The following is a 27,007-nucleotide window of genomic DNA, read 5'->3' as shown; positions in this document are numbered from 1 at the left end:
CCCCCGGCCGCGGCGCAGCCCCGCAGCTCCAGGCCGCGGCCGGCCCTCTTCCCTCCTTCCTTCCCTCCTTCCCTCCCTCATCCCCCCCCTTCCCATCTTCACCCCCCACTTTTCCCCGGGAGGCAGGAGGGGCGCGATGGCGTCCTACGTGGATAACAGCTTCCGCCAGGCGGTGATGAAGAACCCGGCGGAGAGGAGCCCCCAGGTAAGGAGGACCCTTTCCCGCCCCCCCCGCGACACCCTCTCACCCGTTTTGGGAGGGGGGGGAACACGGGACCCCCCCCACGCAGCCCCACGGCCCCGCTGCCGGGGCAGCAGAGGGGCTCCGGGTTCACAGACCCCCCCCTCAACACATCTCTCCCCCCCCCATCGCGAATTCCCGGGGGGCGAGCTGAGGGGAAGGGGAGACACGCGTGGAGGCCAACAACTTTCCCCCTACTCCCTCATTTATTTATTATTGTTTTTGAGGCGGGGGGGGCGGGCGGAGGGAGAGAGAAACGCCAGCGGAGTTTACTTTGAATTGTTCCTTCCGGTGGAAAGGAAAATGCGCCTAAAGTGTATCCATATTTATTTTATTTTATTTTCGACACCCTCCCTCTACATTCTGTGCGTGTGTTGTGCTTTGTTGTTGTCCCGCGGGTGGGAGTGCAATCCCTGACTTTTCCACAGCCGGCTGGCGCTGCCAGCGCCGTTTCATAATGTTGGGGCTGAGGTCAGTGGTGTTCTTGGCCAGCCCCTGCTCTCCCAAGTAGGGTGAGATCCTTACACAATGGCACCAGGCAGGGATTTTTGAGATACCTGTGCCGGGCTCCTCTTTGTGGGAGGAGTAGCGCCGGCTGAAGCTGTTTGTGAGCGTAGCTGGGCTCGGAGGGGCTAAGAAAGGGTAAACTGGGGACTGGAGTGCCTATAGAAACATTTTGACTTAACATGACCTGAAAAACAACTAAACTGAATGAGTTCCTTCTGCTCCCGACTGGTTGCTGCAGTGGCTGTTGCTGCCAACTGTCTAAAGACTAATAAGCTTTACGCTGATCCCTGCATCAAGCCGCGGTTCAATAGCTAATGATACAAGGAGTTACTTTGCTGGGAGTTGTAATGCCATCTGTCCTATTTTCTGAAGGCTTGCCCTGCTCTCTGAGCAGTCCCCGTGCTCTGGTTTTGGGGGAAGAGATGCCATTACTGGTGATTTTGGCAGGCGGCTGATTGGCCGCTGACGTTTTCAAACTGAGGGCAAAGAGGAAACCTTGACTTTCGGTCAGCACCCATAAGTCATTCCTCCTACTATAGATACGTCATTGTGGTAATGTTATTTTTAGACTCATGCTCATGGAATACATGTGAGAAAATAAAATCTCCCATGGAAAAACATACCGACTGCATAGGCGGCGTATGCAGTGGGTCTTTTTTGCAAATCTTCCTCTTTTTTTTCCTGTTTTTTTTTTTTTTTTTCCTTTAAAAAAACTGAGATGCTTCTGGAATGTGTTTTTGTGGTGCTAAAGTTGTCTCTCTGTCCTTGTCTGACCTTTTCCAAATGTCTGTTTGCCTTCAGTGCTGGACCCAGCCCATCAGCGTGTTGTGAAAGCTGGAGGAGGCCGAGTGCTCTCTCCTGGGGAGGACTCTCTTCCACAAACTTGTAGCGAGGTCCCTCATGATGTTAGAGGCATAAATTCCAGCCAGGGGAGCCTGCCGGCGGTGTCCGGCCTCGGGAGATGGTTATCAAAGGATGATCCGGTATTCGGGAGGAGTGACACTGGCAGATGCTCAGAAACCAGTTGGTCAGGTAGTGGGGCCACCAGACTGGGCTTGGGGAGACCACACTTCCCCTGTGACAGGTTCTGTGCCATGTAGACTTACACTTTCCCCTGGCCTTGCTGCTCAGCCCTGGTCTCTAAAAGGGACAACAGCAACAACAACAAAAAAAGACAAAGTCAGAAATGACGCAGTGAAGAAATTAGCTGGAACACAGGGATAAAGCTGGTGTGAAGGGCATGGAGCTGAGAGCTAAATCGGGAACGCCAGGGCTGTGTTAATGCTGTAAAACTTCCCGAATCAGCAGACTGGGAGCCTGCTGTGGCAATCGCCACAGGAAAGGAAACCCACCCTTAAATCCGTGAAACTGACACTGGCCAAAATAATCCACAAATAAGACCAAATTTGGGGGAAACATAACGTGTTGTTAGCACTGGAAATACTTGATACAGGTGATCAGATGTGCCCTCCTGTTGCTGCTGGGGAGAGCAGGGTTTGCAGCCGAAAACTCAGCTGGTGTTTTTGTGAATGGCTCACGTGAAAGGCTCTGGGGAGACCTTATAGCAGCCTTCCAGGGTCTGCAGGGAGCCTGCAGGAGAAGGACTCTTTGTCAAGAAGTGTAGTGACAGGACACGGGGTAACAGTTGAAAATTGAAAGAGGGGAGATTCAGATTAGATACCAGAAAGAAATTCTCTACTGTGAGGGTGGTGAGACACTGGAACAGGTTGCCCAGAGAAGCTGTGGATGCCCCATCCCTGGAAGTGTTCAAGGCCAGGCTGGATGGGGCTTTGAGCAACGTGGTCTGGTGGGAGGTGTCCCTGCCCATGGCAGGGGGGTTAGAACTAGATGATCTTTAATGTCCCTTCCAACCCAAACCATTCCATGATTCTATGTTGAATTGTGTGTGTTGAGGAGTTTCCTCGTGTTGGTGCTCTGTTCTGGAAGTTCCGTTTTGTTTTACAGCAGTATTGGCATTTGAAAGAAATACACTTATGCAGATCATCTTTCAGTCATTAAGTAAAATGAAAAAAGGAGTTTTTGTAGAAAGACACAAAGACCTTGTTTTTAAATCATCCCTGAAAGCAACTTTTTGTCTCCTTTTCTATGCTTATATTTTCTTTTCCTTGCTGCACTAACTTGCCAAAGTAGTTACTGAATTTTGGCTTTTGAGAAGTCATGAGGTACTTTCAAAGCTGAGAGAGGGTTGCAAAGAGAAAATATATTTATCATATTCGTGTCAGTACAGGAAATAACAAGAAAAGTATGTTAGTAGCGTATTTGCTGCTTCCTTGCATCACCAAGCTCATTGGGGCTCAGCTTCTCCCAAATCATGAGGAGGCAGATGCGTGCATGACTTCACTGCTCACCCTGGATTGTTGTGGTGCAAATTTGGCAAAATGACTTGAGTGGGGGCTGAGAGGAGAGCAGTGGCAGCAGGACAGCAGCTCCTGTTTGTATGTACAGCTTCGGGACCTGCCAGATCTGATACACGTTGCTGGAGAAAGGAAACTTAACTTTGCATGAACTTCTGTGGTGCTAAAATCTCTGGGTGATTTTGCACAGGACTGGCTTTTTTCTTTTTGAGGGAAGCTGTGCATTCTGCAATTGCTTTGGAAAATTCTTAGCTTCCTATCTCTTCGGTGTATCCTCGCTTACAGAGTTTTCGTGAATTTCGTGAATTTTGTCAATTTCGTGAATTGCAACTCAGTGCTCCATTGACTAAAGAAGCTCAAAAATAGAAAAGGGAATATCTACACGGCCTGCACTTTAACGTGCCTGTTGTGTAACAGAGCTCTCCTCTTTAATTGCTTTATTAAACTATTCATTTTGCTTTGAAGATGTGAACTAGGAAGTTAATTTAACTACTTTGGGGAATCTAACTCCTAAATGTTCATAAATTACAAATGGTTTTGTGCCCTTAAGCTGTGTGTAAGAGCGTTTGTTTTTCCCCCCCTCCAAACGTCATCTTATATGAATTGTTATAGCTTTAAGTCTTTTCAAAACAAATTCTTGTTGGCATTGTCGGCCATCGTAGAAAGCAAGCAGTTTTATACTGGTGTAGCCTAATCTGAAAAAATAGGGCCGCTTTTGTTTTCATGCAAGAGAAACCGAGCCCTAATCTCTTTCTTTATCCTAACAACTCATTTGCATGGCATGGTATGCGAATCACCAGTTACCTCAGAAACTCCACATACTAGCTCACTGTTTTCATGCCATGCAGTGACGTCTGCAGGAAGACATTTTTTTTTTTCATGTATGCCTTACATATGTTAGGTGCCTAAGGTTTTCTTCTGGAAACCTCTGGGGCGGTACGTGGAGGCAATTCAGTGCAGTAGCGAGGAATAGCGGAGAAGTAACAGCATCAGCCCACATCTTAGGGAGAGGGGAGGACTGTACAGTTACCCTTAGTGGGATACTAGTGCGTCACTTAATGTCAGAAGACATCTAAACAGGATGCTACTGTTGAGCAGATATTCCCCTCTAGAGCACTCGAGAGGAACAATGGTTTAATTATAGGATGTACCTATGCTTTTTCCAAATAAACTTTCAGCTTGTTTCCCAGTCGGGTTATTTTTATACTTGTGACCACTGATAGCTTGATTGTGTGCAATCTTCAGATAAGCCAGAAATGAACATTTCCTTCTTGTTATAGTGATCTCGTAGCAAAAGCAGTCTGCTTTCATGGGATCATAGAAAATAAGCGTTTTATGTGTGAGTTTAGCATAAAGGATTATACTTAGCCTTTAAATTCGGGCTTATTGTGTGTATGTATATCAAATACACCAGAAGACTGAAATGATAATTTTCAAAAGAGCTTATTTGGGATTTCTTTCGTTTGGAAAACAAGTGTGTTTTGGAGCTTGAGCTTTGCTTTTAGGTTTTTTTCACTGTCAGCACGCTACCATGTTACCAGCTTTTTGATGCTGGTATTTAAAGAGGAAGGTAACCCCTGTTGTCACGCTGCTAACAGCAGTGTGATGCTGAGAACGGGTTCCGTTGCTAAATTCTCCTGCTGGTTCTCAGTAGCCCTAAATAAAGCGTAGGACTGTGACAGCTGATGCCTGATATTTGGCTGCATTACATCGTTATAATGGTCTTTCTGTCATGCTTCTCAGGGCTTTGTGATGTGGTTATTCAGGGGTAGCGTTCGTTTGCAAAGCCTGACGTTCTGCTCTTTTGGGGGGAGCCCATTTGGCCAAAGAACTGAGATTCCTCACTGCTCTTCCCATGGCAGCACTTGGGCTTTCTGCTGTCTGCAGTAACTGATTCTGCAGTGGGGGCATGAGCCTCTTAGGTTTTGTGTTAACGTTGTGAGCGGGGTTAGTAACGCAACTTAATGAAGAAAGGCTGTTGCAAGTTCTTGGTCCAGGCACTTTCCCCCTGCTTGACAGTTGGCTTGAAGTGAAGCTGCCATCATAAGGTCAGCTGTCAGGGCAGCTGGTCTGAGCAAAAATAGCCCTCACACAGATCCCGCAGGGTTTTGGAAACTTGTTCAAAATAGTTAACATCTTCACAAGGTGAAGGTCCAGTGTCTGAGGAACTGTATGTTAAGTGGTGTCTTCTGGTGTCTCTTGGGCTGTAAGTGGGGGGAGATGGATACAGATAAAAGAGAAGTTGTAATAGATGTGTTTATATGGACCTTTGGCCACAGAGGGTTTTCTTGTATGTTTCAGCACTTAACTGAGAGGATAAAAAAAACAAAGTAACTGTTTGGAAAAAAACAGACCTTTACCTGACAAAGCAAGCAATGCATTTGTTTAGTACGCAAATAATGCTAGAGAATGTGTTTTTGAAGTAAGTGTGGTTTTTTCCTTGCGCTTAATGTTTTCTCTTGTGCTAGTATTACTATGTGGCATAACTTCATGCCCAAGAAACTTAATTGTATGAATGCATCTTTTTGTGGCTGATAACTAAACCCAAAACCCTTTGTGTAGCTCAAGTTTTCTTGCGACCTCTCTAATCTCAGTCTGTCGAAACAGCCCTGGAATGTCTGATTCTGAACTTCCACCATAAATTTTCATGTGCTTCCTAAAACTGAGGGCATGTACTGCAACAGGCAGCTCAGTATCCTGTTTGTTTTGAAAGAAAATATGTTTATTTCCCAGTCTCTCTGATGGAGGGTGCATTTTCCCATAGCTGTTCATGTCTCTGTTGCTAAGAGCCTTGAGAACAGGGACTTTTAAATTTATTTTGCAGTAGTTCTCCCCTGTCATAGGGCTGGTACTTTCTGCATTTGTAGATTTCTGTATCCTGTAGTAATATGAGTTTCACCAGTGCTCACGAGGACCTCGGTGTGACCGGGAAGCCTTAGCCTATGGAGTAGAAATAGCTGATTTGAAGCCTTATCCTGAACTTGTCTGCTTTCTCACTAGGTGAGAAGATTGCAGCTCGGTTAGCTGTACATATCCCAGCCAATCTGGAACTAGGGAACTTGGAAAGCGAGGGTTTCGCTCCAGCACCGATAAGCTCTGTGTAATTTTCTACTTGATTAATGATCTGTTTGGTAAAGTTTGCTTTTGATTTCTGCCCTGCTGTGGCTGCAGAAGTGTTTGCGCTGGGTTCAGGCGGGGTATGTTCCTACGAGCGTGTTTGACAGCCTTGTCACTGTACTCTCCTGCAGTGAAAAGCTGGGAGCATGGTGACGCAACCTTGCCGAGGAAGACTACTGTAGTGAGTGGTGCTGGGCCTGAAGCCCAGGCATCTACTGCCTAGCCCAAGCTTTTTCATCTCCTAATGTGCTGCTCAGACATAAGAGCGTGTGGCTGTACCCTCAGTGATGCTGAAGGGACTCCGCTGTCCCCCCTGGCCTCAGTCACCCCTCTGGTGAGCCAGGGGGTGGCCCGCAGTGCCGCCAGGTAGGCTGCAGTAGAGAGGGGTTCTTGCAAGGCAAGACTGGTGGCCAGAGCTAGGCTTGCCCTTCTGCTAAAGCTGGTAACAAGCAAAATCATCTGTTGAACTTCTGAGACAAAAAAGATTGATAGTTCTTTCTTGTCATGAGGGTAGAAGTGTAAAATCAGCAAAATTGAATGGCACGCAAGGATTTTCCCCAAATCATATTTTTCCTCAGTGGGAGGATAGTGTTCCATGGGTTTTCAGGTTATTCATGGAAACCACTTTACATCTTCCCCCCCCCCCGCCCCCCCAGGTACAAATGGAATCTCTGAAGATGCTTCACTTATTTTATGCTTATTAGAGTAGAGGTTAGCTAAGGTTTTGTGAAAACAGTTATTGCTTCTTGAATTTCATTATTTTTAGAAATTTGTGTGCTTAAAAGTCTTTAAACTCTGTATGCTTATGTGAATTATTGAGTGGTAGCTACTAAATCATTCTGAGGAACTGCTGATCTGATTTTGATATTTTTTTCTCCCTAAATCAGAATGCTGCTACTTAATCTGTTAGCGTGTTTCAAGAATAACCATATGTATACCGAACAGTCATTGTAAGAATTTTGACTTCCTCATTGAGGGTTTTTTTGTATCCTCATGAGAAAATATATTTTGGCTTGTGTTTTGGGAACTTTCCCACAGTAGGAGATCTAATTTTTGCGAGGTATTGTTTGGGAATTCAAAAGGAGTGCTGGCAGAAAGATAGCTCTACAAAGATGCTTTGTGAAGGGCAGCTGAGCCTGCACGCCTTGTTTGCTGCAGCCAGTCTTGCAGATTTAATTTGCTGGATATATTTTGAGTGAAGGGGTGTATTTGAATAAGTCTTGAAATGGAAGTGGTGCTCTGCTTCCCTTTTTTTGAAGTTGACCACTTTTCTTGAAAAGAGAGAGAGAGGAGCCCTACTGCAGTGCTTTTCTTACAGCTTTGTTTTGGAGTTAAAATTAGCCATTTGTTCTCCCTGGGTATCTCTGTGTTCTGCCCATATATCTGTAGATGTGTTTCTTTGTGTATCTTTCTCTTGTCTGACCTGAGTAATAGTGAATTAATATTTTATTCTGAGCAGTTTTAAGGAATTCTGGCTAACAATAACGAGCAGCCTCTATATTATTACCTCATCAGAACACTGAAGGACTAAGATAAGAACATTTAAATATTTTAATCTTAGGAAAAAAAACCCATGACTTTACTTTTCAGCACTGATAAAAAATTGAAGGCATTTTCTTGTATTAATATTTCTGTGGATAACGAGATCCATAGAAGATTTTTCTCTTACTTTTATGTATTCTGATAAACACAAACCACACAAGGAAGATGCATGTGGTGTAAGTGTAAGTTACCTGGGAAAAGGTATTAAGTGTCATGGAAGACACATTTGTCCACAATGCTTGTTGTTGACTGTCTTTATGAGGTTGGTTGTTTTCGTTTGTTTTGCTTTTTGTGTGTCTTAAAATTAAAATAAACTTGGCTTAATAAATAAAAACATTTATTTCATAGTTATTTCTGGTTTCCAAAAGAGAAGATGGACCCTGTTCCCTGTGAGATGATGCTTTAAAATTTGAGGGTGATTTTTTTTTTTTCCAGTTTGCATTTGCAGTTCTGTATTTCTAAGGATGCTCTTGTCTCCTGTCTTTATTTCATTTTTTGTGTAGCTGGGGCGAAATACTGGTACAGTCTTTTCCATTTGTAATTAGTCGTTCAGACTTGTTGTCCTGTTAAGCAAAAAAATAAACCAAAAATTTAGAGGGATGAGGTAGGATGTTACGGAAATGTGGTTTGTAAGCAGTTGATGGGAAAACAAGCTTGTACCACCAATACAGTTGGAAGAAGCTTTTGCTTGCAATTTGACTTGCTGAAACCAAAGGCAAAATCTTTCATGGTACACTGTATTTTTTCTAGCAGCAAAGCTTATTTAAGAGCTTTGTTTCCCATGCTGATGTTCTCCGCTGCCTCGTTTGTGCCTATCCAACTGTTTGTGAGGCTACAGTATAAACAGGATAAGTGATACGATCTTGTTAGCTGAACAAAAGAGAAGTGACTTATTTTTGAGAGGTGGTGTGTGAAGGTTTTTTCTTGCTGAAATCTAAGTGACTCAGTCTGGTTTAGATTATGACTCCAAATGTCAGTGTTGGTGCAGCCGAAGGTGTGAAGGTTTGTGCCTGTTTATTCAAGACTGAGAATAAATGCTTACCGTTGTGTGTAGGAACTTCTGAAACAGATTAACCTCCCCCAGAAAGTATATGGTGCTCCATTTTCAAACACTGTCTTGAAATATAAAAAACATTAAACTGGATGGACTATTATGAAATCATTTGTTCTCAATGCATTTCCTAAAATGAGAATGGTTTGGTTTTTTGATTGTGAGGGTTTTTTTCTTTTTCTTATGAGGCATATGTGCAAGATGCTTCTTGAGAGAGATGTCTTCCCTTATTGTTTGTTGTTCTGAGGATTAACCTCAAAGGAAACTTTAATAATAAGTCTGTAGTCTAAGGTTTTTCCCCATTAAAATACAGCAATGATAAGAAACCAGGGTAGTAACACGACCTTTGTGCCCACTGAATTGGGAGGACAAGAGTTGTTATGGCCTGATATATTTTTGTATTTCTGATACTGAATCTTGTCTGTGTTTATATTCCTTTGTTGTATGGTGGCTGAAAAATGGATGCTGGTGGGCTGTCTTCCTTGGGGGAAACAAAAGATGTAAAGTGAAACTTAATTTTGCTGGTATGCAAGTTAAGTGACGTGCCCCCTTTTCCATTTGGTATCTGAAGTCTATTGGGACATACCTATACCCTGTAATGTTTTTGTTTTGACTTTGAGATAAGTGTTTAATCTTGTCGGGAAATCGTTCCCTCACTGGAACAGAACATTTTCTTAACATATGTAATCTTGCTGAAATCAGTAGCGCGTTGCCGTTGTGCGAGCAGGCAGCGCTCCTCTGAGCGGTTGTGTGGATTTTTGTCAAGAGACACATCAGAATACACAGCAGTAAATACGAAGATATGTTTTGAACTTGAGATCTTAGATATACAGATTCCTTCATGTCTGTTGTCAGTGTTGCTGGAGGATGAGGGGTGTCCTTCCCCCAGCGCTGCTGACGCGGGCGCAGAGCCCATCACTCGCTTTCACCCCCACGCTGTAGCTCCCTCAGATTCTGAGGGTGACGCGGCCCTCGTAATAAAAAAGAAGCAGCATTTTTGTTACAATAGCCACATCAACGTTTTGAAGTCATGGTATTTTACTATGTTTGTGTCTGATGGTACAGAATGTTGAAATATTGATCTTTAAGTTAGCGACTGCAAAGTTAAAACGCAGTTAGAAGGTACTAGGTTGTGTCACTGAGTAAGAGCAGGCCCTGCAGCAGACAGGGTGATGCTGTTACAGTGTCCCAGTGTTCTGTGGTAACCGATTAGAAATCGTTGCTATTAAAAAGTGAAAGGAAGGGAGCTGACTGTGCCCACGCTGATGGTCCTGCTGGGGAGGTCCTCTGCCTGTGGAATCCTTCCTCCACTCTGGAGGAACCGTGGTCTCCAGATGAATTCAAAAACTGGCAGAAAAAGGCAGGTGCTGGGTGCTGCTGAAGCAGAATGTGTGTCAAAGGTGTTTTCTGTGGTTGGGCTTTTTTTTTAACTGAAGTTATAAAAAAAAAATGCCGAAAGCTGAAGTGATGCAGTCGATCTTGATGCATGTTGTGATTTGTGTTGAGGGTGGTTAACGGCTGGCAGCCTCTCCAGTGAAAGCAGTAAGTGTCCCCATTGATTGAAATTACATTAGTGCTGTTCCTTTGTAAAATATTAATTTAGCCCATGGATTAAATAAGTGTTGAGAACATGGAGAAATACAGCTTGATTGTATAGGTTCCTTTTTGGCTGTAGTCTCAAAGGAACAAGCAGCAAATGTGTCTTAAGAAAAGCAGTGAATGGGGGTAGAGTTTATGAGGGATGCTCTATATGAGTGTGAAACAAGAAATAAGATTTTTGTACTGGCTAATGATAAGTGCTGCTCAGGTGGTCTCTCTCTCTCAACTCGCCTTTAATAGCACAGTACTGAAGTTTGTTGAATATATTCCCTGCTAAGAAGGTTGTGAGCAGCTGGTAAACACTCCCAGTGAGGCAGTTTTCACTCTGAATTATGGAAAGGTAGCTTTGAGGGTCTCAGTCTAAGTTGTATTTGTGTTCTGCATTGATCTATTGTACACATTTCTAGATGCTACAGCGAATTTGATGGAGGTCTCTAGTGTATTTGTTACAGAAAGCAAAAAAAAAAAAAAAAAAAAAAACCAGTATTTTAGCAAATGAATTTAACTGTTCATTGTGAACTTCAAAATTCACAATTAGTCATTGATTAAAGAGTGTTACTTATGTTCCTGATTTATTTAACAACACTGAAAAATGGTGGAAAAAAAAAAAAAAAAAAAAGAAAATCAGACCCCTGTGTGAAGCACAGGCAGTGGTCTGGTCAGAAGACTGAAGTATTTCACGAGCACTGTAGGTAGGGAAACACAAGTGGCTCCGCCAGCCACATGCTGACCAGGAACAGGCGCTTGCTAGAATGAGGATAATTGAGTTTCCATCCTTGTCACAGCTTCTCTGTTACTGCTGAAAGCTGCTAATTAGGGCTGATGCCTTGTTTTAATTTGGGATGGTCTAGTTTGAAAATGCCAACTCCTTGATTGTAGGCCACTGAATGACTATCAGATAGCAACACGATTCCAGTGCAGCTATTAAGAATGATTTGAGGTCACAATGCCCAGGGAAGGATGATAGCTGTTGTTGATGCTTGCTGAGGTGGAGGAGAGGAGTGCGTGCCATCTCTGCCCTATTTTAGGTAGCCATCAATTTTAGTGCTACTAGCTCTTATTTTACCGGACGGAGTATTGATGGATAGCTGGTAACCACTGCTCCTAAATCATCTTTAAGAAGCTTGTAAGACTCGTTTATTTAAGATGACCTTTAGAGGAATAAATATTGTTTCAGTATTCGAAGACCTTCTAGGCTACTGGATGTCGCTGGAAAATATGGTTGTGTATGTGACACAGCGGTGTATAAAGGCCTCGTAAGCTTTATAAAGCAGTTTTAAGGACCTAGAGAAAAGAAATTTGAGATTTGGGTAGAATACCTCTTTTTGATCCATGTGAGAAGATGGCGTGTTTCTGAATGCTCAGGTGAATTATCCTTTTTAACATCTCCCTTCTCTTGTTCTTTGTACCTAGCTCTGTACAGTGGTTTAACCTCTGTCTTGTTAATTTGATGTCTTGTAGTTTCTCACTTCCAAACCTCTTTTTGGTGGTGTGGTTTTTTTATTTTTTTTTCTTAATTTTTATTTTTTATTCATAATTTTGTGCCTTAAAGTCATCACTTCAGATACTTTTCTTACTAGGAGAGCACTTAGAAAGAAACAGCAGGCTGCTTTTGGATAATGCTTTCATTCACATTCACATGTATTAATTTCTGAGTGGGAAGTAAACCCTTCTTTATTTACAATTTACAACACAGCGTACATTATACAAGTTATTGTCCACTTTTGAAACCAAAGGTACAAATACCCTTAGCACATCCTTATCGGAATTGACATATATCAAATTTCTAACTTTATTGGGTCGATAAACTAGCATTACCATTTAAGGTCTAGTGTTCTTATGTGAATGAATATTTTATATGAATTTAAAAGTAAAGAGAAAATAATGGCACTTTCTTACAGCCCATCTTAGCTTGATAGTAAGTGAACATTTAGCCATGACGAAAGTAACACGGTTAGTAGTGACACAACCTACATAAATCCGGTTGGATTTGCTGTTGACATTGGCCCACGTTCCAGCATACGAGTTACTTTACATTTCTTTTGAACAAAGGAGGTTTGTTTGAAACAGGTGCTCTAATGGTTACCCTGGCCTTTATAAATAGTTTTTAGGTGAAGTATTACTTCTGTTAGCTGTGGGTAACTTCACAAGGCATCTTGGTTTGTTGTGTGAGGTTTCCATTTAAAAAAATAAATAAAATCTTGGCTATAGCTTCATGATGTTTACTGCCTCGTATATTGCTGTTTATTTTTAGAGTGTGCTTGTCACAATTTGTCAGCCAAATATTGGCCTGTCACCTCTGCTGTTAGCTGCTGAAATGCTGTTCCCAAGATGACTTTTTTAAACGAGACATAATGAATTAATACCTACCCTGGTTGTTCCAGGGTACTATTAGTTTTGGTAGGAAATGACGCAGCTAGGACTTGCCAGCTTTGCAAAAACCATAGAGTGGTAGGAAAAAAAAATCAGATGCTCTCTTAATAAAGATTGCAACCGTACCGTAATCTGTTAAACTGAATTAATGTGGTAGAATGGTTGTGAGAGCCTCTGGTAAGTTGCCGGAGTGCGTCAAAAGGCTTGAATGTTATTTGTGAACAGTAACGAAGAATATTTCTAAATCAGTTGTAACATGAGCCAGGAGATAAGGAAGAAATAGGAGGGCTGGTATCTAGGCTGCTAAGACGTGGCTACTTACACACTGTGCATTGCTTTAGGAAAAAACGTATCAGAATTTCTTTTAAGGAAAAATGAAAGTTCTGCTTTATACAAGTGACATCTGATATCTTACTTGATTTCTTTTCCTGTTTCTTCTATTTATAGATGTCTTGAGTTTGGGCTCTGAAGGCTAAGGTCAGGAAGTGCCTTCCTCCAAAAATGCTACTTGTTGTGGTTTTCTGGCATGTCCTTTCCCCTCTCCTTCCCAAAATGAACTGTACAGAAAGTATTTTTCCACAATAAAACACAGATCTGCAGCTTTCATGCTCTGATTGTAGCAGATACTGCTTCATGTCTAAAAAGCAAACTTTTAAAATCATCTCTTGGTGTTACCGTCAGTTATATGACTGCTTAAATTGCAAAAGGCAGTAACCACTTTATTTTGAATTATTACTGCTTTGAATAGAGTCTCTGCGTGGGTCAGGGCGTGGAAGCAGAGAAACAAAGGCTGTATCCTATTTAGTAGGACTTATTTTCCATGAGAATTTTCAGATGACCTAAATGACTTTGTTTTAGATGGGGGTATGTATATACATGGGTGAGATGCTCATCCCTTCCATAGGCTTCCACCAATCGTTTAGTGTCATGGAATAACTTAAATGGTCTGTCCCACCTCGGAGGTGAAAGGAACAACAAGTACATGGTCACGAGATACATCAAGTTTTATGCAAGTTCTGGTGTATGGCAGAGGTTCTCCCCAACTTGCAAACTGAAGGCAATTACTTAAACCAGTCCTCTGAGGGAGCATGGCAATTCTGAGGGCAGCAAAGATGTGGGAGCACGACAAATACTTTTGACTAAATAACTGGTTTTGTCATAGTTGGGGTTCAGTGCAAGGTCTTAAATTCCACATTGATTTCTCACGAGCAGCCCTGTTTAGTCATTAAAGCTTGCGCTGTTGTTTATGCAACTGAACTTGTATGCTTGTGGTATGGCCACTTACAGCAAGTGTGTACCTTAAAGTACTTTTGAGGAATAGCTATTGCTATAAGGGATTTAAAACAAAGTTATGTTTGAGGACAAGATTACAGTCTTTAACTAAATAAAGACCCCGCCTTCCAGTCTTCTTTTATTTTTTTTATTTAGACCTGTGTGTATTGAAAGAACTGATGACCAGTAACTCCTCCTTTTTGGAACGGACATTTGACAGTACGTTATATTGACTTATGTGAACTCTGTAGTGACTATTGTGTCGTTTGACTTTGTTTTGTATTGCTTTATACTTTTATATGCAGCAAACTAAACTATTTAAAATTAGGGATGTCAACAGTAGTTGAACGTTTTGTTTACTTTGGATTCCTGTATCTGGCTGTTGTATAACTTTTGTAATGGACCTGATTTGTGTTTCATACTTTGCATTTACTTTTAAGTGACTGCAATCTGTTGTCTTGAACAGGTTTCAAGAAAAAAAATTGTACGTTTAATTGTCGCTATTTAACAATCTTATCCTCAGCATGCAGTGCCAGTTGAAAGAGGCTTATGAAACCAGTTCAATGTGTCTGAAAGCTTTCTTAGCTATAGAAATTCAAAGTACTGACCAGACTGATTTACTTTTATTCCAAAAGGTAGTGTGGCATTTGTAAAGAAACAATCACAAACAAAATGTTTTTCTGCATTCATCCTGCTTCTAGCCTTCTTGGTTCCCTAAAACATCTTCTTCTTGGTTTCTCTAATTAAATATCAATTTTTAATTCTGTCTTTAAGTAAGAGATGGGATAAAAAAACCCCAAGTGTCATTTTGATGTGAATTCCAGTGCTCAAAAGGCTTGCGAACTGGACCTGCTCCTTTTTTCTTGGCCAAAATCTTCCATAGACTCTGCAGAGGGAGAGTAACTTGTGTGTTTTCACAACTTTTTGTTTGCTTTCAAATAGCCACCATAATACTTAGACTGTTTTCCCATTTTTCTTGCATTCTGAATTGCTAACCCTGTAAAATAACAGGGACCTATAACTAGACAAAAAACCCCTTACCATCTACTAACTTCTGTGTCTTGTCTTCCAGTTGTAGAATGTAGTGGGGTGATAAGCATTGGCTCAGGTGCTTTGCTGTTTGTTGAAAGTTCGCCTTGAAACCACTGGAATCAGGTTGCTTGTCAGAATGAGTAATTTTTTATTCAATTTAATGAGTAGAATTGGTAGCTCTAAAGTGAGGTGAAAGGGCATGTGTTGAGTGCTGAAGATGATCCTTTTCGCGTCCACTACTCTGTTTTCAGTTTAGTGTCTGAATACTCTCTAAAATATCAAAATAGACATTTACCTTTCAAGATAGATGTGTTGGCTTTGTTTTTTTTTTTTTTTTCAGAAGAAAATGACAAAGTAGTAGCTCTAAGTAGCTGCAAAAGCAAGTTCTGTTTTTTCTGTAGATGAGCTATGGCTGCATCATGACAGACCATCAAATGTGGTGATCTGCAGGCAGTTGGCAGCGGGTTGTTGATGTTGAGGCACTTGAGCAAATTCCAACACTAAGGGTAGTATGGCCCCCGTGATACCTGCATTGCAGCTGCTCTGGAAGGATAACCTGCTTGGAGTACGTTTGCAGAACTTGAAGATGCTGCAATCATGAGTCATTTGGAAAATTTTAGCTAGGATCCTGCTGTTCAGGAGTGTGTATTTACATACAGTAGCTTTTCAAATAAATTCCAACTTCATTCACTTACAAATTCTTTACTTTGAGAATATTAAAAGGAAATTATTCCCAGGGAATTAATTCACCATTTTAGTTAATCTTCTCAGGAGACCTGTGAACGGCTTGGTAAAGGTCTTTCCTGTAATTAAAAAAGGAAAAGGAGGGGGGAGCGGAGTAAATAAGTGATGTGTGAGACCACCTGCTAACCAGGAGATTGTCTTTTGATCCAAGATAGATACAGACAATGGAGTGAGAAACTTCTAGGTCGGGGCAAGACTGTGACCTGATTAAAAGCCAGGTATAGAAAAAACACTGCACTACTTAATACACCATCACCCATGTAGTGGGTCATCTCTTGTGTATGTCAGCTTGCATATTATTCTACTGTCACCTAATTCTGTTTCCTCAATGAGCAGAAACCTCTTTTCCTTCCTCTAATTGAGAATCTCCTGGTTAGTATCAACTGTGACTGTGATTGTTAATTTCTTTTTCTTGGCTACTTTCCTTATTCTACTGTTTATTCTCTCTGCTCTTCTCATTTTCTTCACAGTTGCAGACTTTTCTCTGTGTGTATCTTTATTTCTGATTGGTTTGTGCTGCCAGGATTCAGCTTTCAAAAATTCCAAAGTTATTCACTTTGGTAGAGAACAATGCAAGAAAAAATGCTTTAGGGGTAAATGGGAATTCAGTCTGTCATGAGCACTAAAATGTACTTGCTGCTTCTGGACAGATTCCTTCCCCAACCTAAAAAATGCATCTTTTATAAATCCCATATACTGTCAAAATCTAAAGGATGAGATAGCAATTGCACTGACCTCTCCTATTACTCTGAAATTTTAAAAAAACAAACACAAGGATTATTTTTTTTGGCTTGTTACTTCTGACATTTCTATTTAATCAATAGTCTGTGGTTTACATTTGCTTTTTATTAAAAAAAATACAGTTCCCAGTAATAACAACACGATACTGAAATGACACACATTAGAAATGGTTTCTGACTGTGTTTATATTAAAAAAAATTCTATTCAAACATCTGTTTACACTTGGATAAAATCAAGAAAATGTCCTTGCTGTCCTGTGGGGTGTGTGCGGTTTCTTTGGTTTTGTTTTATTTTACATTAAGAATAAATGAGTTATGGCAACTGAAACTAGCTTAGCTACACTGAAATGGTATTGACTGATAGCATGAAATGTTTGAAACAACAGGAATATGCTCTAAATATTCAGTTGTGGAGTGGTTTTTGTTATTTTGTTCTTATTACGATGTCTTTAGTTAGTGTAAGTTACAGTACTATCAATGTAGATGTAACATTTCATAATTACCCTTAGTTTCAACAAATAAAGTGTGTTCTTTAAAAAGGGAAACAAAACTTCTTTGCTTGTGTAGGAGGACTGTAAAATACTATAAATGAGTGTAAGCACGGGGACGTACTTTCCAAATCGGTATTTCGCGTTAGGGGCTGTGGGCAGCAGGTTGCTCCCCATGGCCTGTTAAGGATGTAAGCTGGAAAATCAGCTGGCAAGTAAATTATTCAAATGTTATGCCAGCTTTAAAAATAGAGATGGCACCTGGAATTAAGTACTAATAACTTTTAGTGGAAACCTGAAGGTGTTTAGTTGGATTTCTAAGTAGTTTATAGAAATAAGCTCTATCTCATGCATTTTCTGTTTGCTGCTGCGTGTTTGGCACTTGACAAAATAGTGATGGTAAAAATTGTGGATCTGGGTACGAAGAAATGCTTTTTTAGTCAATGTGAACTTAGAGTGAGAGTAAAAGATATATTTTTATATGTGTTAGCAAATATTTTAATGCCGACTTGTTTTGCACTCCATTGTCATTAGAGCTGGGAGAGCAAGCAGAGGACTTGAATGCTCTGTTTTTCCAGCCAATTTGCTGCTTTATAAATGACCCTTGGGTGTGTATTTTTGTGTCCAGCTCCTTTGAGCATCACAGGAAGTTAAGAGTGCTTTTAATAATATCAATGTAGAGAAAAAACCTTTTTGGTGTTTCTGCATTATGACTGTACTGCTCCTCTGTGATTGCTACCCTGTGGACAGCTGAAAGACGTTGCCTGTTTCACAAGGAAGATTTTAAGGCTCTTCTGTTGATGGGACTGGTGGTAGGCTGCTGTTTGGAGGAACCTTAGAGCCATTTAAATTATCCGAGTCATTAAAAAGTTAATTTTAAAACACAACAGTTGGTTTATCTGCCCCTGTCTTTCTGCCACCCATGTGCACTTACTTTTAGTGCTCCCGGCAGAAAATTATTTTTGTGTATCTTCCAATTCTTTAAGGATGACAAAAGATCTTTCTGATGCCCTAAAGTTTGACTTGCTATGTGAATGTGTAAGGATTGTGTAGGCTTCAGTAGCTAATGTAGTTACACCACATCCTTATGGGGGTTCTTAAGTCTCCATGGTTAGCCTATAGAAATACTCAAAATTGTGAGGATGAGATAAAAGCTTTCACCAGTCAAACCTAATAGCGACAGGAATGATTATTAATGAAACTGTCTTTGCAACCTGGAAGACTTAAGCAGACTTTTGTTAGGGAGCGTGCTGCAACTTCCGATCACTTTGACCCTCTTTCGTAGCTAGAGAAGGGGAAAAGTATTTTATTACACTTGACTCAGGCTGGCTGAGCCAAGGTGTGCGTGTAGGCTTGGGTGTTGCTAATGGATGTGGATGTTTTTTTCTCTTGCCCAGATGAGATGCTCTACGTCAACTTAAATGTTGCCATGTTGCTGTCTATGTAAAGATTTTGTTCAAACAAACATCTGTTTGTTTGGGTTTTTTTTTTTCTTCAAAAGGAAGAGAGCATCCTGTAACTCTGTAGAATGCACTTTGTATATAATTAGAGTTTTTCCATGTTAACATAACCTTTTGTTCCTAATGGAATATCCTGCATTATCCAAACTGAAGAAAGATAATTTCTTACCGATATTTTGTCCTGTTTACCTTAGGAGAAATGTATTGTAGCTTTTTTTGGGCAAAAAGTGTTCATGTGCAAGGCAATGTAATGGCCAGCTTGAAAGTGTACATTGAATCCTAACTGATGAACTGGTGCTAATATTTAAGAATAATATGGGCAGTAATTACTCTCTTGGACAACTTGGAAATATTAGCTGCAAGCATTTTAAAATGTTAATAACCTTCAGCCCACTAGTCCAGACAGTTTCTGAAGGCTGAGGAAGCTGCTAAATAATGAAGTGCAGTCATGTTCACCAGAAGCAGCCCAACAGCTACCAGAGCAGGTAATACTTTGTGCGACGTTTGAACATGTCGTAGAGGAATATTAACCGCTTTACCAGAACGGTGTCTTTCTGAGAGCTTGGTGGTTTTTTAAAGGCTAAGCCCCAGATGAATAATACAGGAAAGGGAATGAAACAGAAGAGGATGGGAGGTCAGAGTACGTGGTGCATGTTTTCAGGTAGCTCCTTTTCCCCCCCTCTGTTAACTGTCCCCTCCAGCCACTTGGCACTGGATTTGCGGTTCTTTAGAAAGACATATTGTTTCATTTACCGGAGTGGCAGAAGAAAGTAACTTTCGGAGGAAGGTTACATGAGGAGAAAGCGCTGGACTTGAGTTCATAGCAGCTCAGCCCGTTTCTTTGCTTAAAGACAACCGAGTTGAGTTTTAAGATAAACTCATTAATTTTAATTTACAGAAGCAAGTATGTGAATGTTTTTTATTGCAAAATAGTGTGAAGGGCTTTTTCAGTATGACCAGTTTTTAAACTTATTTCTGGTTTGCTTTTTTCACCCCACTGTTTCTTACTTTCATTCCGATCTAGGTAGAAATGTGATTTAACTGGAACCAGATTTTAGCCACTCCTTGATTTAAATGAACTGTATTGGCAAAGCTGTTCATCCACTGACTTAAGAGGCTGTAGTGTCATAAATAAATTGCATACAGTACCGTAGCTGAGGGATTTTCTTGTGTTTGGACTGGGATTCTCAGAAGGAAGAGGAATGTCAGTGATGCTCTCCTGTACAGTGGTACCAGCCTGACTTATGCTCTGATCAGTGTTACATCGGCAAAAATGCTTTTGATCATGTCATATCACCAAATAGTCATTTTGTTCTGAGATGTGACATAAACTGTACTGGCAAAGCAGCTTTTGCAGATGTCTCTGCTCGTGTCAGCTGGGTTTGACTGCCTTTGCAGGCTGTTCTTTTTATAGACCTGTCTGGAGAGAGAGGGAGTGTAGGAGGGATAATAACAGCTTTTCATGAAATTTAGTGGAGTGTTTGCAGTCTCCTTCATATCTTCTGTACAAGTATTACTGCACCAATGAATTAAACAACTGTTAAGCTAACTGATCTGCAGGTGTGTCTAAATTTTTGGATGTCAGTGAAGTTAATGGGCCTGTCTCATCTCACTATGCTGCTATTCATAAAAGGTACCAAGAAAACCTGAAACGGTCCTCTGTCTTCCAATAAATTATAAAGTATATGATGCACCTCATTATGAACCATTTTTGGAGAGTGGCAAGTGGGAGAGAAGAATGCTAAGATGATAAATATTGCTGAATGAAGCCATTAGGCAAGCTGACTTAAAAGTAGGGGTTGGACTATTGATTATATTTCATATTTTAAGAAGATGAGCAGGGCAATGAGCTTTTGTAGTATTATTTCTGATCTTATTGGCATGTCTTTCAAAAAGAAAGTGCTGCTAATAGCTATTGTAAAGAGGGGGGAAAACATAGATTCATGATTATATGGTTGGGGAGGCGGGGTGGGATTAAAATTTTCCTGTGAGGAGACCAGATATGCTAAAATTAATAAGATAAACAATCTTTCTGTACTTCTGTGCTTGACTCTATAGGGGGATAAAGTGTTATATAGTGCTATGTATATGCTTGGCCATATAGTGCTTGTAGGGGAAAATTGGGAACTACTTAACCTTTGTGTTTCTCTTTCATCGACAATATAGTATCTGTAAATATAGGTCTGATACTTTACTATTATTTTTGATGAAAAAACTGGCTGTGACAATTTGAAATTGAAAGCAACATTGCTAATGTCAATTAAAACAAGCAAGAGCTTCAAATTTTGGTGAAGCATCCTTACGTGGAAGACATACATTCTTTCTTCTTTACTTAAAATTGACAAACCAGAGGAAAACTGAAGGAATTTATCTGTGCTGGCATTGGTGGATACACTGCTAGCACTGCTTCAAAACAGAAGCAATATCCAAAACTAATTTGTGAAATAAAACTTGCAAGCATGAAGTAAGTAAGTAACATTTCAAGGTCTCCATTAACTCCCAATTTCTTCTTTTATAGTATAGCTTATAGTCTCTCTTATTTCCATACAGAATCATAATCTAAAACCTCACAAAGACTCAACCTTTTGTTGCTGTTAGAAATGAAATATATTCATTCCTTGGTATCTGAGACTGCCAAGCATGTGACTTTAGATGATCTTGAGGTGTTAAGAGCAGGATCTGTATTTGTGTTTGGGATGCTCTTGTTCTCTCAAAGTCTGTGTTGTATGCAGGGTGTTGAAATGAAAATAGTGGCATAATGTTCATAAATATATAAATACTTCAAAAAGTTTTCTTTCTTAATTCTCGGTGCCCAGCTGTACTGGAGAGAGAGTTTATATTTTGGTAAGCTGAAAACAGATCTGTTTCCATCGTAGCTAAGCAGTAATTTTAGAGACAATGCTGTTTGTGTAAACTATAGAGACAAAAAATAGACTTCCAGTAGTCCTAAGACTTGCTTGTTTTTCATAGCTTCATTGTTGCTCACAGGAAGGTTCACAATTTGTTTAATTAAAGCTTGCTCTGTAAACAGTGGAAAAAGCTATCTTTTTTTTTTTTTTTACCTGATGATTTTTTTGACAGGAATAATGAGAGTGTGTTTTTTATGCTTGCTCATTTTCTGCACCTGAAGTTAAGAAGGAACTTCTTTAAGTAGTCATAATCTAGATTTACCAGATTTAAAAGTGAATCATTTTAGTCCTTTTGACAGCATGCATTTAACTGCACGTGTGGTGCGTGGCAAAGAGGGAGCAGCAAGTAGATGGAGTGGTCCGTCAGCAGCTGCCAAAACTGTACGCTGGATTTAAGCCATAGCTATTAATCAGTTCTGCTATGAACAGGAAAAAAATGCATCAAAAGCCTTTAGGGCGTTGGGAGGGGAAGTTCTTTCACTCTGCTAAACAGAAAAGAATACTTATTTAGTCATACAGCAGCTTCTTAAGTTGTCTGAACGAGTGGAGTTGCCTTAAACCATATTTCACTTTGGTGGATGTAATTTGTTGCAAAAGTGCTAATGAAAAAGTTTTTTTTCTGAAAATGCAACTGAGGGGTTATTTTATTATCTTTTAAATGAAGCTGCAAAGATTTCATCTGTGAACTTTCCTATTTCCTCAGAACATAGAGAGGAGGACATGAGCCAAAATTGGTTCTGCTGCTTCTTTGACCTTGCAAGTTCACTTTCCATGTATTCCCATCTCAAATACCTTTTCTGAATCCCAAGAAAATAATGCAGCAGTATTTCTAAGTTGTAGACTATGCAACACTGAAAATTTTTGAGGCATCCTTTACTTGGTACTGTTGTTAACAAAGTGTAAGTTTTGCTGGGTTGAAAGTAGAACTCTAGAAACGGGTACGTTGGTGGAATCTGAAGAAAATGTTTTCTTCCAGACTTATATAAGCTACCCATACTGCTGGAGTCACTCAGAGTTAAAGGGATGTATCTGGCAAAACCCCCACAGTGAGTCACAAACATTTTTCTCTCAGGAAACTTTGAATTTCCATTTCAGGAAGTGGAATATAAATAATCTTCTGTAAGGAGACTGAAAATTCTTTAGTTAATGTAAAAGTTTAGTAGTAGAAACTAGATTGCTCATATGTTTAATGCCCAGAATTAATTGAGTGCAATTCAGTAGTAGTTGTGCAGGTTTTGAAAGATTTATTTTTTTTAGTTGTTTAATGTTTTTCTAGATCACTAATGGTAAAATAGTTGCAAAGATTGGCGATGGATTTAGTTATAGCGATTCTTTGTTTTGTTTTGCTACTTCAAGATTTTTAATTAGGGATTTGGAACAGAGGGTGGGGCTATAAAAAACAATAAATGGCCTAATATGTGCCAATATTTTTCACTTATACTTGAATCAATAAAAGCTGGATTTTTCTTATTAAACAATTCTGCGTAAACTGAAAATTAAAGCTACTGTAAGGAATGGCTGCCTGTCAGTAGTGAAAATGTCGCTTCTATTGCATTGTGATTTAAAGAAATCTCTGGATCTTCTGATACAGATCACAACTCCAGAAGAACACCTATGATGCTGTGGTGTGTAGCTGTTGAATCACTTGCATGAACTTGCATATTTTCTCATGTGCTACAAGGGGTGGTTTTATTTCACATGAGACAGACACCTTAAAATTTTTCAAATACATTTTGCAGATAGGATACTGATGCTTTTGGTTTTCTACCTAAATTTATTCTTAAAAGTGTCCTCAGTATGAAAAGAAACCTGTTAATAGATATTTGCATATTTCTGTTAATTTGGAAGAGGATGTTGGAGTTTCCCAGGTATTATTACAGTTTCTTAAAAGATGTCCACAAAAAGGAAATTTCTGGCTCATGTTTATGTGGATAACTAGGCACATATGACAAGTTAAAGGTATTTTGGTTTTTCATTCTCTGTTGTCACAGTCCTAGCATCTCTGCTGCTGCATATAACTTTCTCATAGTGTAAGAGAAAAATGACTTGGCAGCAGCAAAATAAGAAGAAAGATGTGATTCCTCCTATGAGATGAGGTTTTGTTAAGCATCCTGAGAGGAAAACTTGCACATGTGTTCAGACTGAGGGAGGGCAGTGGGGACCAGGTGAGAAGTCAGGAAATGGCATCTTGTAGCTGTTGGAAAAGGTAAACCTGCTCCTGAAAAGAAGAGGCCACTATTAATGAAGGATAATATTGGTTGCTTTCAAAATCAGTAGAAGAGGTACAAAACTTAATTATTTGACAATAGTGGCTTTCAAGGCCTTCTCAGACTTCTACAGATTCCTTGTTTTGCTGCAACAATGACTGGAGGGGAATCGTAATGAAGGAGAATCCTCAATTAGTACCAAAGTCTGCAAAGAGGAATGTTGCCGGTATCTCTTTTAGTCCTGACCCTCCTCACGTTTTTCATGTTCTGTTCAGCAATTATGCTGTCAGGGATGCTCAGTGATTGACAGCTATGCTTTGCATATTGGACAAGTGAGTGACAGAAACAAAACAGTCTTTGTGGCTTTGAAAGAGGCCGGATTTGTGTTGGGTGGAATATATGCAATTTTATGCCGTTATTTAAAATGCATTAAAATTTAATTGAAAGAAGTAATGCCAGCTCACTTGTGTAGCAAATAGGAAGGAAATAAACAATGTAAAATAAATATGCAGATATATTCTTGTTTTCTAGGCTTATTAACTTGCTATAATATCTTTATGGTGCTGCCTAGTAACAGCAAAGTTCTCAATCCTAGTGATCTCATTGAGAGGGTTTTTTTGATGATTCTGCCATTGTCTCAACTCATAAGGAAGCTAGAGAGTAATGGTATTGTGGGAGAAAAATTAGTAGAAGTTTAGTATTATATTGTAATGAATTATTGAGTCAGCATGTGTCTCAATGGAAGACAGAGTACTATCTGCCTGCCGAGTTCAAAGGCTTAGTGCTGTCCTTGCTGATATTGACCTGATGATGAAGACCTTTCTTATAGCAACTTCTCTACATTTGACAATTTTAGAAGGCTTAGCTGAAATATCCAACAAAATATTTCAATACTATAGTTGTGTTTCTCTAGTTCTGTCATTCTCCCAGGTGCAGGACTTTCTAAAGTGAAGCACCCAAGTAAGCAGAGCTCTTGAAATGGCTGTTTCTCTCCTCTGGAAAGACTCTGCCACACCCTATGAGTGCGTTTTTGATGTGTGCAATCTTGATACTTCTTATAAATGCGCTCAGAAATATTTTAAACACATTGAAGTATGTAGAACAGACTTCCTTGCAACTTCTCTGTATGGAAGCTTCAGGTTGACTAAAAACATTTAGTGGCCAATTTATTTGAAAGGATACGCAAGGACTTGTAAGTACTTGTAATAAGGATTCTTGAACTCTGTGGTGTGATTACACCAATCTATTAAACGCAACCTTGTTAAGAAAAGGACGTGTATATAGTTTTTCATGGGGTAATTAAATGAGGCCTGAAAAGGTAGCCTTCTTCAGTCCTGACCCTGTGAATTGATTTAGCTTGCAGTCTTGTTATTTTATTTAAGAGACTCGTAATGCTGGAATGTGTTGATAACTGTGTGCCTTGCTCGGATGGTTTTCAACAGTAAAATAGTAGTTCTGGGTATATAAATTATGTCTGTATTGGTTGGCATCTACTGTGACCTTAAACTCTGAGTTCCTCTCTTCACAAAAACTGTCTTTTAAGGAGTGTGTTTTCTCTCTGCTTCCATATTCTATTGTGGCTATGGGGGCCATGACCTACAAGGGTTTATAATAAGGTGCTGAACAGCCTGTAGCTTGATTTCATGGTCTTGCTTTATACAAAATGTTGTAAAAATAAAGATTTGAGCACTGAAAAAAAAATGGAGATATTTTACTCCAAACAAAATATGTAAGTAATTCATGCTGTCCGAGGGAACTTAAGAGTTCATTAAAGGTCATTCGTCAAACATCTAACTTCTTGGCTTTCGTTGTCATGAAAATATTTCCATGTCGCTGTGATGTGTCTAAAAATAGTGACCGTATCCCCATATTTTTGTGCAGTTCCAAACAAAAATGCATCCTGTTGATCATTTAAAAAATATCTACTGGGTATCTAGTTTAAAAAAAAAAAGAAAAAAGCTGTTTTGTTTTCTTGAAGATTAGTGGTGGGGTCACTGGTCAGGAAGAGAGATGTTTCCAGACAGGAACTCTCAGTTTTTTTGAAATGGAGACCTATCTTTCAAGAAGGATGAATGCTTTTATTCTGTTCTTCAAGTTTATATGAGCCTCAAAGTACCATGAAAGTCAAATGGAAATAATGTGATGGAAGCTGTTTTCTCATGCTGTTTTCTACCTGAAAACAAATGGGAATGATGCATACTTGTCGTTTCTTGGGGAGAAACCCAACAATCCAGGACTGTAACATGTTTAGACCAGGCACAGCTCATTACCGGAGTGTGGATATTCTAGAAGCTGTAACTTGCTTTATGAAATGTTTATACTCAATCTTAAGCTTAGGGCTTCATCTTTGCTCAAATTGTGGGTGGTTTTTGTTGTTTTTTTTTTTTTTTTTTTTTTTTTTTTTTTTTTTTTTTTTTTTTTTTTTTTTTTTTTGTTTGTTTCCCCTAAAAAACAAAACAAAATTCCAAGTTCATTAAGTTAGGTATCTTGATTTATTTCTTCCCCCATTTTAGAAAGGCCTGATTTCTTGCATGACTTCATTTTATAAGAATAAAAACAGTCAACGTGTATTTGGTAACAATGAGTCCTACAGAAAGTATAGAAGGTTGGATTGTCTTTTCCCAACAAACCTGTAATCCAAGTAATGGCATTGTCAAGAATTGACTATCAAATATGCATCATGATTGAGGAAAACTGGGACATGAATGGTGGCAGTGAGCAGAAGATGGAAGCCTGAACCATAGCATCAGGATGGGCGCAGGCTTGTGATGAAGTCTTAAGAGTTGTACTGGAATCTCAAAGTATTGGAAAACTGTTGGTATGTGTTGTAGAGTAGCAAAAAAGACGAAATGAACAGTTCTAGCAACACATTTCAGTATATCAGACCATATCTATTACAGTATGTGAATTTGACACCTCTGTTGGAATAACATGCACAGAGAGATATGAATGTCTGTAGAGTAAAACAAAAGATGACCACTGATTCTTATCTCACTTGAATAAGTTGCTGTCAAAGATAGTCCTGCTGATCTACAACTCTTCCTAAAGGTAGCCTGAAGGGTTTGTCTAGCTGTTATTCACCTAGCTTCTCTTCTATTTCACTTCTCACCTTCTCATCATGACCTTCTACTGCTTTGACTTGGAACATCATTTGCTGTAACCTAGCTGGTAGTCCTTGTAAGGTGTCCCTCAACTCCTCCTTTTGGGCTTATAATTAAAGGATGTAAATACATAAAGGATTAACTTTTGAGTGCTTAGCTGTTATGTTTGTATAAGTTAGTGTGGAGCAGGAAAGAAGAGAAAAGATGTTTGTGATCACTTGCAAGTGTTTTCTGGCCTGGAAAAACCTG

The 27,007-nt window shown here is 39.8% G+C and overlaps 1 protein-coding gene across 2 annotated transcripts in view; it reads left to right on the top strand.

The window, feature by feature from the left end:
* Window positions 1-22: 22 nt before the first annotated feature.
* The window catches only part of RAPGEF2 (Rap guanine nucleotide exchange factor 2), a 201,933-nt gene continuing 174,948 nt past the window's right edge, over window positions 23-27,007 (top strand). For both annotated transcript variants that reach the window (XM_014944711.1, XM_014944719.1), the window contains exon 1: window positions 23-205. In XM_014944711.1, the coding sequence (XP_014800197.1) occupies window positions 137-205 (69 nt within the window). In that variant the 5' untranslated portion in view covers window positions 23-136. The remainder of the gene's footprint in view (window positions 206-27,007) is intronic.

The sequence above is a fragment of the Calidris pugnax genome, unplaced genomic scaffold, assembly GCF_001431845.1.
Source record: "Calidris pugnax isolate Ruff unplaced genomic scaffold, ASM143184v1 scaffold15, whole genome shotgun sequence".
Taxonomy (NCBI): Eukaryota; Metazoa; Chordata; class Aves; order Charadriiformes; family Scolopacidae; genus Calidris; species Calidris pugnax.
This window is presented reverse-complemented; position numbering and strand designations above follow the sequence as displayed.